At 33.6% G+C, this 12,708-nt stretch overlaps 1 protein-coding gene across 5 annotated transcripts; it reads left to right on the top strand.

The window, feature by feature from the left end:
- The first annotated feature begins 4,651 nt into the window (after positions 1-4,651).
- LOC120138514 (probable metal-nicotianamine transporter YSL6) lies at positions 4,652-7,719 on the top strand. 5 transcript variants are annotated; one of them, XR_005517544.1, is made up of 5 exons: positions 4,656-5,048; positions 5,280-5,452; positions 5,730-6,350; positions 6,851-7,023; positions 7,219-7,689. XR_005517544.1 is itself a non-coding variant. In XM_039153960.1 (4 exons), exons 1-4 carry the CDS (start codon positions 4,706-4,708, stop codon positions 7,686-7,688), a joined length of 756 nt encoding a protein of 251 aa, XP_039009891.1. In that variant the 5' UTR covers positions 4,652-4,705; the 3' UTR covers positions 7,689-7,719. The 5 variants fall into 5 exon arrangements, 1 of the variants encoding a protein (XP_039009891.1); XM_039153960.1 differs by lacking the exons at positions 5,730-6,350; positions 6,851-7,023 and having other exon boundaries at positions 4,652-5,048; positions 7,219-7,316; positions 7,547-7,719; XR_005517546.1 differs by lacking the exon at positions 5,730-6,350.
- The last annotated feature ends 4,989 nt before the right edge of the window (positions 7,720-12,708 follow it).

Here is a 12,708-nt window from a genome sequence, read left to right as displayed (position 1 = left end):
ATTTTTTTCAAAGTTGGTTACCAAACTTGAAAACCATTTTAATACTTTCAACAGAATGAAGGCACAAGAGATGAGTAACGAGTGCTTCAGGGAAATGAGCTCGCCAACTAGGATTCGCTAAGACCCTATCTAACCTTGCATATATTCTTGCATTGCCATGCCTCATATTCTACCAAGTATATGAAGGCCCTTGGAACCCCAAATCAAGCAACCCGCAACTAGACATCATATCGTTAAATAAACGACATCGAGATGTAAATGGGTGCCTACCGCCAAACTTCTCGTACATAAACAGTACATCCTTAAAGTCACCTGCAATAGCCCAAGGGATGCTATTAGACTCGGAAAATTCTTCTAGGCTTAAACAGTACATCCGTGACACCATATTCACAACATAGTGGACTACTTACTGAGATGAGAATATTACATCTAGGGCCGGTCCAATGAATTTTAATGCCCTGGGCGAGATAATAATTTTATGCCCTTACCGTATAGTAGACAAAACATAGGAAGGAATTATATGATATGACAAGTTCTGTTCTTTCTCCACAAAAGCCAATCATTTTACTGTGAATTCAACTTGAACTCACATCTAGAGTTAAAAACAAGAATGATAATTTTTTTCGGACAAGAATGGTGAAACAGCAGACTGCTTTTCATTTGAGTTTGGAGAACCATAAACAAGTCTCTTGGCAGATTCCTGAACTGTTCCCCAAGCAAGACCAGCTCCTAATGAAGCAAAACTTTTGATGTTAAACAAATAACTAGTTAGAAACGTAGCAAAAAAGGAACATATAATTTAGCAGTAGCAATAAATGATAAAACATTAAAAGAAATACACACAATTTACCCAAATGCTCTAGAAAATGGAGTAACGGGAACCTTCCTTTCTCTTGGCCTCCGTCTCTTCACAGGTACTGGCGCCTCTGCTGCGGTTGTCACCACTTCGGCACCGTCCACTTTAATAATATCATAGCATGTAGCATGTTTTTATTTTTCCGGAAAAGGGTTAGATGTCTTAAGTTCAAGTGACTAGAAAAACTAATCGAGCTCTATAATGTAACCTGCATCTTTTGTGGTCTATATGTGATGCATTGTCTGTTAGGTATTTCTTGCAGATGATAGCAAACTGCTTGATTTATTAGGGCGGCATATTGTTTGTCGTTTATTTAAAATCCAGTCAAGATATCATACTTGCATGCTTGTTAAATATTAGAAACTGATGCCCCAGCCCTACATGCTGCCCTGAGCCGTCGCCCATCAGGCACATGTATTGGGCTGGCCCTGATTACATCAACAACAACATCTTGGTCATCCCATACTATCCAAATTCCACCACAAAATTGATCAGATCAACAATGTGAACTTTTGGAAAATTAAGATTCTTAGCAATACATCGGGTAGTTCTACCAGAGATGCGAGGTTCCACTACTACAAAAATACTTGGTTTGTGAATGTCAATCATATCCCAAGTATTCCGCATAAAAGCTTTATTTCCAGCACCTCGACAATTCCAAACAAGAAAATTCATTAGCAAATAGTAAGGGTGATCTCAAGTTGGATATGTTCACTTGAGGGAACACTTTCATCGACATCCATAACCATGTTGCCCCAAGAGGACTCACCGTGGGAGGTGGGAATAATAGAGCCACTATCATCTGGTCTCGGTGGAATAAAACAAGCATCATGGGGTTTATATATTCGTTTGTCTGAAGACATATGGTCAATCAAAATAGTTACCTCTCCCATCGTGACATCTTTGGCAACAACATTCTCCGTGCAATTTAAATCCACAGCATTAACACATGAAGAGGAAGAATGTGGAGCCAAATAAATATTTGCATGCAATTTTTTTGTGTTTACGTAGGCCTTTGTTGCCACCACCTTATTTTTCTCCTTTATTAATAAACCAGCGGAGCTGTCAGATTCTTTCGCAGACGAAGTTTTTGTTTTTTTTACCATTTCCCACGTGGGTCAACTTCAAGTTACGCCCCCTCAATGATTCCTGCTTAGGGACTAGGCAGTAAAGATTCTTTCCGTATTAGCCTCCATCTCGTCTGGAGAAATATTCAAGGGAGAAAATCTCGACCCAGAATTTGATCCACCTTGGTGAATGCCTTTCCCAATTACATCTCCTTGATTCTTGGTAATCTTCCTTGGTTTACAGCGATGAACAATCATCCAAGAACCAAAAACAGATTCTCCGGATATCTTAGTTTCCTTAGGAATGGTTTCCATACTTGAATCACCGTTTCCCGACAGATCGCCGGTTAGATCCTTTTGCACCGCCTCATGGCCATCTCTAGTGGGTGCTTGTATTGAGAATTATGAATTATCCCGGTGGCCAAATTTTCCACAATGAAAGCAAATCAGTGGAAATCCCTCGTATTCTACTGAATACCATCTCCCATTAACTTCAATCTTTGGCACAAGTGCTTTGCCAAAATCTAGTTTCAACACAAACCAGAACAAATCTACCTTTCGAAGCATAACTAGTGTTAGGATCAACCTTCAAAGTACGACCAAGCATATTGCAAAAAACATTCATTCATTGTAATAATGCACCGGAAGACCAGGAAAACGAACCCAAACCGCGGTAGATTCAATGGTAGTAGAGGACATGTGGAAATTCGCAAACCACTTACGAACCGTAAGATAATGGCCATATATAATCCATGGTCCTTCTTCCAAGGCGAATTTAAGATCATTCAGCGAAGAAAACTTTATTAGGAAGTAACCTTCACCAACATCGATGAGTTCATATTCCGCCTTTGGCATCCACTTCTTTCTAATTTGTTCATCCAGTGCACGAAAGCCAATCGATTTCCCAAGTAGTTTCAAAATCAAACAATTAGACCATTTAATATGTAGACTTGCTCAAAATCTTTCCGAGGTGCTCAGAGACGGTCTAGAATCCTTACATCCCACCATTATAAGACCATCATTCTTATCAATGGGACCAAACTCATCATAATTTGGAAAGCCATTGATCAGACTTTTCCCTATGAGCATACTGCGATAAGAAGGCTTCTCCAATCCTGCCTTGTCCTTCGTGAAATCCGATTGATTATCTTCCTCCATTCTAACTTCCAAATCTCTACCCTCTGAATCTGATGCTTTAATCTTTTTCTTGCTTCTCATCAGTTGGTCGTGCTCCTGATCGGTTTTTCCTCCTCCATAATGTTGTCATTTTTGTCTTAAAACATCGTTTTACCTTTAACTTAATTTTTTTTTTTATAATTTCAAATCTTTGAATTTCTTTTCTATCTGACCAAAATTTTCAAATTGTTTTTAAATATATCAATATTTTAAAAGAATTTGATATGTGTAATTTATTGCTTTTTTTAATTTTCTATTTTGATCCTATAATTTTAATTTTCTTTCAATTTGATCTGTAGTGTAAAATAAAATTATTATCAAATCAAATTTGTCGATAACTGCCATCAATCCTGTCAATGTCACCAGTAAATTAAAAACGAATATACATTATATTTTATAATAAACTAAACGCTAATTTTTATTTTTAACTTTATGAAAATTTTAATTTTTAGTCCTTATAATTTTAATATCATTTCAAAAATTTAAAATATAAATATATTCTAAATAACAATATTTGAATTTCCTTCTTAAACTGAATATTCTCTTAAAGGGATAATTCCTGAAAATTCCAATTTTAGTTTATATATTTTCATTCTTCTACTATTTTGATCCAGTCTCAAATTTGCTCCACTTTTTACGATTTTAGAAATGGCAAGATTTAATTCCTTAAAACTCACAATTTTCATTATATTTTATGATAAATCTGGGGTGAATATAAAATAATATTTATTTAAAGACTCATAATATTTTGATAATGAACACTAATATCTTGAAGAAAAAATAACCCTAAAAATAAGACGACTATGCCTAAATTATCATACGTTTGTGGCGACTTTGCCCAAAGTTATTATATTTTACCCATTAATTTATTATACTTTTTTCTTTCATTTAGGTTTAGTGAAATTTTTTAACGAGACATCTATCAATAATATTTATCCTGTAATAAATTATAATTTTCCAAAAAAGTAAAAAACTTCAAAGTAATGTAAAAATTACTCCAATTGTTAAATAAAAATTATGATATTTTATTTCTCAATTTTTTTCCAATAGTATAATTGATAGGAATGGGTATGGGTTGGATTGGGTCGGGTCGGGTTTTTGGTCAACCCAAATCGACCCGAAAATTATACATTCTCTACCCGATCCAGTCTAATCCAAAAAAAATATACACCCTTCACTCGACCTAATCCAACCCGAGATAATATATTTATAAAAAATATTATTTTTATTTAATAAAAATAAAATTTTAATTAAATAATAATATATATAAGAGTATTTTTATAATTATATCAAATAAATATATAAGATAAAAAAAATTTTGGGCCAAATCAGTTAAATTTTTTTATCTAAATCTGAATTCTACCTGAACTTAAATTTTTTTTAAAATATATCTGAATCGAACAGAACCGCTATGAATTAGATGGGTTTAGGAACGGTGCCCATCCCTAATTATTGATGTAATTTTGCCAAAATTAAGTGACATTTAATTTAGAAACGTGTCACTCGCTCCTTCACTTGATTACCCGACTGCCTACTTTCAGCTATGGTTTGACTTCCCAAGGAAAAAGAAAGACGAAACGAACAAAACCGGTCATATCCTAAATTCATGGGAATCGATATATCGGAGCCGCTGATTCTCGAAACGGAAATATTTGACGCCGGCGCTGAGTCGGAGCGAGTTCCCGAATGGAAAGATCATATAACGATCAGAGGGCTCGTGGTGAGCGCCTTGTTAGGGACTCTATTTTGCATCATCACACACAAGATGAATCTAACGGCCGGGATGTTTCCCACGTTGAACGTCGGCGCTGAATTGCTTGGATACTTCTTCGTAAAATCGTGGACCGGTTTCTTGTCTAAGTTTGGGTTCCGAGTTTCGCCTTTTACCAAACAAGAAAACACTGTAATTCAGACTTGCGTCGTCGCTTGTTACGGCCTCGCTTTTAATGGTAATACAAACTCAAGAACACATAACTGTATGTTCGATTAATTAATTAATTAATCGTTGTCGCTTGTTTAGTTTAAAGCATTTGAAGCTTAATTTTGCTGTTACGGAGCCTCTGAATTTTCTAAAATTAATTAATTATGGGCTGTAAATGATTAAAAAAGTAACAAATACTAGCATTTTTGTTATTTTTTGATCTTGTCTCTATCTTAATATCTGATTGTGTTTCTTATAGGGGGATTTGGATCGTATCTGATTGCAATGGATGAAAGAACATATAATCGTATCGGTGTTGATTACCCTGGAAACCGAGCGGAAGATGTTAAGAACCCGGGGATTGGATGGATGATGGGTTTCCTCTTCGCTGTCAGCTTCCTTGGGCTGTTTAGTGTTGCTCCGCTTCGTAAGGTATAACTGTTCTGAGGTGTGACAGTTTAATATCTGATTGTGTTTCTTATAGGACGTTTTGGATCGTATCTGATTGCAATGGATCAAAGAACATATAATCTTATCAGTGTTGATTACCCTGGAAACAGAGCGGAAGATGTTAAGAAACCAGGGATTGGATGGATGATCGGTTTCCTCTTTGTTGTCAGCTTCCTTGGGCTGTTTAGTGTTGCTCCGCTTCGTAAAGTATAACTGTTCTGAGGTGTGAGACTTTATTATCTGATTGTGTTTCTTGTAGGGGTTTTGGATCGTGTCTGATTGCAATGGATGAAAGAACATATAATCTTATCGGTGTTGATTACCATGGAAACCGAGCGGAAGATGTTAAGAACCCGGGGATTGGATGGATGATTGGTTTCCTCTTTGTTGTCAGCTTCCTTGGACTGTTTAGTGTTGCTCCGCTTCGTAAGGTATAACTGTTCTGAGTTGTGACAGTTTAATAACTGATTGTGTGTCTTATAGGAGGTTTTGGATCGTATCTGATTGCAATGGGATGAAAGAACATATAATCTTATCAGTGTTGATTACCCTGGAAACTGAGCGAAGATGTTAAGAAACCGGGGATTGGATGGATGCTCGGTTTCCTCTTTGTTGTCAGCTTCCTTGGGCTGTTTAGTGTTGCTGCGCTTCGTAAAGTATAAATGTTCTGAGGTGTGAGAGTTTATTATCTGATTGTGTTTCTTATAGGGGTTTTGGATCGTGTCTGATTGCAATGGATGAAAGAACATATAATCTTATCGGTGTTGATTACCATGGAAACCGAGCGGAAGATGTTAAGAACCCGAGGATTGGATGGATGATTGGTTTCCTCTTTGTTGTCAGCTTCCTTGGACTGTTTAGTGTTGCTCCGCTTCGTAAGGTATAACTGTTCTGAGGTGTGACAGTTTAATATCTGATTGTGTTTCTTATAGGAGGTTTTGGATTGTATCTGATTGCAATGGATGAAAGAACATATAAACTTATCAGTGTTGATTACCCTGGAAACCGAGCGAAGATGTTAAGAAACCGGGGATTGGATGGATGCTCGGTTTCCTCTTTGTTGTCAGCTTCCTTGGGCTGTTTAGTGTTGCTCCGCTTCGTAAAGTATAAATGTTCTGAGGTGTGAGAGTTTATTATCTGATTGTGTTTCTTATAGGGGGTTTGGATCGTGTCTGATTGCAATGGATGAAAGAACATATAATTTTATCGGTGTTGATTACCATGGAAACCGAGCGGAAGATGTTAAGAACCCGGGGATTGGATGGATGATTGGTTTCCTCTTTGTTGTCAGCTTCCTTGGACTGTTTAGTGTTGCTCCACTTTGTAAGGTATAACTGTTCTGAGGTGTGAGAGTTTAATATCTGATTGTGTTTCTTGTAGGGGGTTTTGGATCGTATCTGATTGATATGGATGAAAGAACATATAATCTTATCGATGTTGATTACCCTGGAAACCGAGCGGAAGATGTTAAGAACCTGGGGATTGGATGGATGATTGGTTTCCTCTTTGTTGTCAGCTTCCTTGGGCTGTTTAGTGTTGCTTCGCTTCGTAAGGTATAACTGTTCTGAGGTGTGAGAGTTTGGTTTCAATCTCTAGAATCACAACCCCTTACCTCGATTATCGGGGGAAAAGAAGAAAAATTCTTTTTAGTTTTCTGGCTAATTTTTCTATATTGGGAGGTTTTCTTTTAGCATTCGATTGCTATTTTATAAGTGAGTCTTTTGATTATGTCTCTTTACTTTTATCAGATAATGGTCTTGGATTATAAACTCACATATCCCAGTGGAACGGCCTCAGCTATGTTGATAAATAGTTTCCATAACAACTCTGGTGCGGAGCTTGCAGGGTACTTATTTGATTCATTTTGCTCATTGCCTTTTCATAGGTTACATACAGCCCCAGTTATGTAAAACTTAATTACAAAAGCGAGTTGTCAAACTAGATAATGAAGAATGCAAAGTCTTGAATGAACAATCATGCATTTACAACTTGAATGAAACAGCTACTTTAAATCGTAAGATTTGCTTCGTAAATAACTAGAGAGAATAGTTTTTTACCTTTTTGAGTTTGCTGCAGGAAGCAAGTTGAGTGGCTTGGAAAATATCTGAGTATAAATTTAGTTTGGAGCTGCTTCAAGTGGTTTTTTAGTGGTATTGGAGATTCTTGTGGGTTTGATAAGTTTCCCACTTTTGGTTTAACGATGTTCAAAAACTCGTAAATTTCTCTCCGATTCAATTTTCCATATGAATATATCATGAAAATGTATATGTTTGTGTAATTTAGCATTATAAATAAAATATATCATGAAAATTGATATTATTTATGGAGAGTACATTTCCAATATTTGCACCATTGAAATCTGAATATGCAAATACACGTTTGTTTCCAACAAATTAGGAATAAAATTTGAGAAATCTCATATAATTTATTGTTGGTAAAAGAATATGATTGAAACTTGTACGTGCTAGACTTTGCTTTATTTAAGCTCCAAATGGGTATGCAAGTGTTCATCATGATTAAGGCTTTGCTTTTGTAAAGCTTCTATTAGAAATTTAGGATGCTTGTCTTCCATCCCTCTTCTTTTTATCATGAATCATCATTAACTACGAGAATTACTTTTTTTTATTGATCATTAGATCTGTAGGTTTTATTGTTTATATAACATTCAAGAGATAGTCGGTTTAAATGTGTTACAAGAATTATTATTATTCTTTGAGGTTTCGAATTCATGCATTAGGAATGTCAGAGGTGTGAATGTTCAATGTCAAGTGTATTAGGAATGTGAGAGGTGTGAATGTTCATCATTATTTATCAAATTCTATAAGTACAGAGTCAGGATCAAATATTGGGAAGGGCAAGATGTCTAAATTCAAAATAATAAGAATTTATTATGTATTTAGTCTAAAAAAATTGGATGAAAAAAATTTAATTTTACTTAAATTTAGACTGATAAGGATCTAAAATGTTATTAAACTCTGTATAAATCTGTCCTCGACTTAATTATGTAGGTTCAATAATTATGAAAATCTATATAAATAATATCATTTTATTCATAATTTTAATTAATTATTCTTTTACAAAGATAAATGGAATTTAACTCTAATCAAACTCCTGGTCGTATTAGTAGCTTAATATTGTAATCTTAATGTTAAGTAATAGATTTTATCTATCTATATATATATATATATATATATATATATATATATATATATATATATATATATATATATATATATATATATATATGCAACCAATATGAACTTTTTTTCAAAATTAAAAAGAACCGGAAGTAATAAAGAAAAGGGTAAACACCGTCTTTAGTCACTCAACTATCATTTTGGTTATGTTTTGGTCACTCAACTATTTTTTTCAAAATCATTCCTAACGTTACATTTTGGTTCCGTTTTGGTCACCCACCTTTAAAAAATAAACAGAACTGTTGATGTGATATTTTTCAGTGATGACATGATACTATCTTATGGCGATACGTCAACATCATCGTCAACTTTTTTAAAGATAGGTGACCAAAATATAATCAAAATGTTACTTTAGATATGATTTTGAAAAAGAAAATAGTTGGATAATCAAAATGGAACCAAAGTGAAAATTGAGTGAGCAAATACATAATTTACCCTAAAGAAAAAAATAAAATAGAATTCAATCAAACAAATTTATACAATTATTTTAAAAGATAACATTTAATATTTAATATGGTTGATCTTTTAGATTGGTAGAAGAAAACAGACCTTAAAATCAAAAGAGAAAGGGATAGCTGATAGGTACATATATTGCTCAAATGTGTAGATGGTGAGGGTAATGGTGAGGTCCATACATAATCTTATCATTTAGTTAGAGATTGCTGCTCATTGATGGGTCTCTCTCAAAGTTTAATTATGTGCTCAATTAATGGATCCTAAACTTTTTTTTCTCCCAAATTTCAAGATTTTATCTTAATTAATTCAACCGACCTAAATCTCATACCCAAATATAGTAGATTAGTCTCTTAATAGGGATTTTCTAATCCTAAACTTTCACTACTTGATATCATCACGCCGTTGCCCCATGCTAAAAAAGACAATCAACAAATTGCACCATCTAATGCTAACCAAATTGCTATAAATATTTGTTTATTTGCTCTCAAATTATTAGGCCCTTGGGATTGATGGGAGTGGGAGTGACAAATGAATACAAACAAAACAAAATTCCAAGCTTATCTCATTTCTTAACAGTAATTCAAAATCATAATCATTAATTTTTTATTAGTATGTGGTGATTACAAGGTAGTATCTATTCAAAAGATTCTAAAGCATTTGACATTGAAATCTCAAGCATACCTATAGACAACTTGCTTAAACTTGGAACATCTAGAGAGATAACAATAATTCCTTAACTACTGATATCGCTTGATTCGTACATCAAAATCAATAATTAGATGATGTACCATTCAATCTTTGAATTAATGTAAGGTTGAAGCTAGCTTTCAAAGGGGGGCCTCCTTTTGTCTACACGATAGGAAACACATATGGCAAACAATACAATCACTAACATACACATTCCAACCATGTTTATCTTCACAACACAAAGGGATTACTCTCTTCTCCACACCAAACCAAAGTCATAACTTCTTTCAAAAAAGAAAAGACAAAAGCATGTGAATAATAAATATATATTCATATATGCTCTCATTTGTTCAATGACCCATCCCCAAAAATACCATCCTAGGGTTGCTTAATGATCAAGTTTGGGAGCATGATTAAAGAAAAAGGAGGAAACTAATTAAAGGGGATGTGCGTGTAATGCAAGTTTATCCCCCACTGTGGTGAACAAGAATTGTATGAATAAGAAGACAAAAGTGTAATGTGTATTTTTAACTACCATGTAGTGGATATAGATACCATGATGTAAGCATTATCATGGTCATCAAGTGATGTACACTTATAATTATTGGATGCTATAGGTTTTTAAAACAGTTTGTGTGGTTCAAATACAGGTTTTTTTTCTTCTAATGATATACTCATGGTTGTAGTTGAATAGTGAAAATGGGTCCCTATAACCATGCAATGCCAACCTGCCCACTTTTGAATTTTGAAAGCAAAAGAAAATTTGAACCAATTACCTTATCAAAAATTCAATTTTTTTGCCAGATATCATGCAAAAGTGGATAGAATTTGTTGACAAAAGGAGGAAATATAGAAGAATGCAGTAGTTAGATTTCAAGGTACCATTATGATTTGAATAAACTTGAGAGATGTAATTACAATATCATCCTCAAATTTGATTTAGATATGGTGATCCAGTTTTAAAAGGGATTATTTTTTTATTAGTATAGGGTGATTACAAGTAGGGGCGGATCTCCCTTAGGGCCCAAAGGGACTCGACCCCTGTAAAATTATTTTATATTCGATAGATTTTGATCTAATAGTATTTTGGTTAATGTAAAACTAAGTATTTAAATTAAGAAATATAAAAATTTATTAGATATTTAATCAAGTAGGGGGTGAACTAAAGAATGATAATCCAATACCAACAATTGGTTGGTCTAGCGGGATAAGGCACTAGATCCCTTAAGCAAGGTCAGTGGTTTGAATCTTGACAATTGTGAATGGAGCAAACTGGGTTGGGAGGATAGCCCTCGCCTCTGCAATACTTGATCCGGATTAGTCAACTAATAGATTGGAAACAAGTGCTATACAAAAAAAAAAGAATGATAATTCAATGTTCTCAATTTTTTTGTTTAATAACAATTTAGGTCATTATAAATTTAATTATTAGACAAATTAGATATTATATTTTGAATGTAAGTTTAAATATCTAGTAAGTCATTGTATTTTTCACAAAAAATTAATATTTCGGCTCCTGTTTATATTTAATCTTGGCTCCTCCCCTAATTAAAATGTAGTATCTGTTTAAAAGAATGTCAATTATTGCATAATAAACACTTAAATACTCTTACAGACATCGTGCTCAAACTCAAAACCTCTAAGATGAAGATATACATATAGACCAAATATGTTAATAAAGAAAATAGGCATTAGATATACAACAAATCCCTTTCAAAGAAATAGTTAAAAAGGAGTGTTGATTAGCCTTAAATTATATAAGGAATCAAATTGGACTTCAAAGGTGAAATTGTTGTCTTTTTTCCTCAATCTATAGGGTTTTAGTTTACTTTAACAAATGTGATGATTTTTCTTGGCTTAAACTTTAGAAATGCATGTAAGCATGAACCAAACGATTTCAGTGGTTAAAGGAATGGTTGTTTTTCTAGAGGTCTCAAGTTCGAACACTAGCGATTGTAGGATATTTGAGTGTTTATTGTCAAATGATTGAGAGTCTTTAGAACAAATATTACCACTTGTAATCACCTAGATTAATAGAAATGCAGCTAAGCACCACCTTGTTCATTTTATCGGATAATATTTTTCAAATAATTGTGTTCAATCTTCTTTCTTTTCTAGACCCCAAGTGAATCTGTGCTGACAATGAGATTGTGTAAAAACAAATGAAAAGGGAGCTCTCATATATGTGTAAACCATTGTCCTTCAATCTACAAATATGTATGAAAAAGTTGACTAGTCTTTATCCGTCAATTTCTAGGCAAATATTATATATGATCCAATATATATTACTCTCACGTTAAATTAAATTGATTCATCATCGAAAAACATATATATATATATATATATATATATATATAATGAAAGAAACCACTAATTTTATTCCAAATAAAAAATATTTTATATTACAATAAAGGTTTACAATCATAATCATAAATTAAGTATATATTTAGGACAATTTCTTATAATCATTGAAACAAAACTAGCAACTTAAGATCACATAAGGATCATACAAGGAAATATTAAAATATAATCGAGAAAACTCGAACAAAGATAGATACAAACAGATCTGATCACTTTGGCAAAAGAACCACAAAAGGAGATCAAGCTACTGAAAGACCACTGACAAACCGCAAATCAGACTCGAGCGACATGAAAAACTATCCACAACACATAACGGGTATCCAAATCTAATCCAAGGGTTCAAAGCAGGGAAGATCAACAATATAAGAGAGAAGTTCATCTTGATCAGTTGTGTGATGTCTAATCAACCCTTAGAAAATATAAATGAAAATAATGATTAAACGGCCAAAAAAGTGCCAAAGGACAGAAAAAAATGTGTCTTACAAATAGACTTATTGAAAATAAATAATAATAATAAAGGCAAAGGTAAATGTATTA

This window comes from Hibiscus syriacus, unplaced genomic scaffold (assembly GCF_006381635.1).
Source record: "Hibiscus syriacus cultivar Baekdansim isolate YM2019G1 unplaced genomic scaffold, ASM638163v2 tig00110694_pilon, whole genome shotgun sequence".
Lineage (NCBI taxonomy): Eukaryota > Viridiplantae > Streptophyta > Magnoliopsida > Malvales > Malvaceae > Hibiscus > Hibiscus syriacus.
This window is presented reverse-complemented; position numbering and strand designations above follow the sequence as displayed.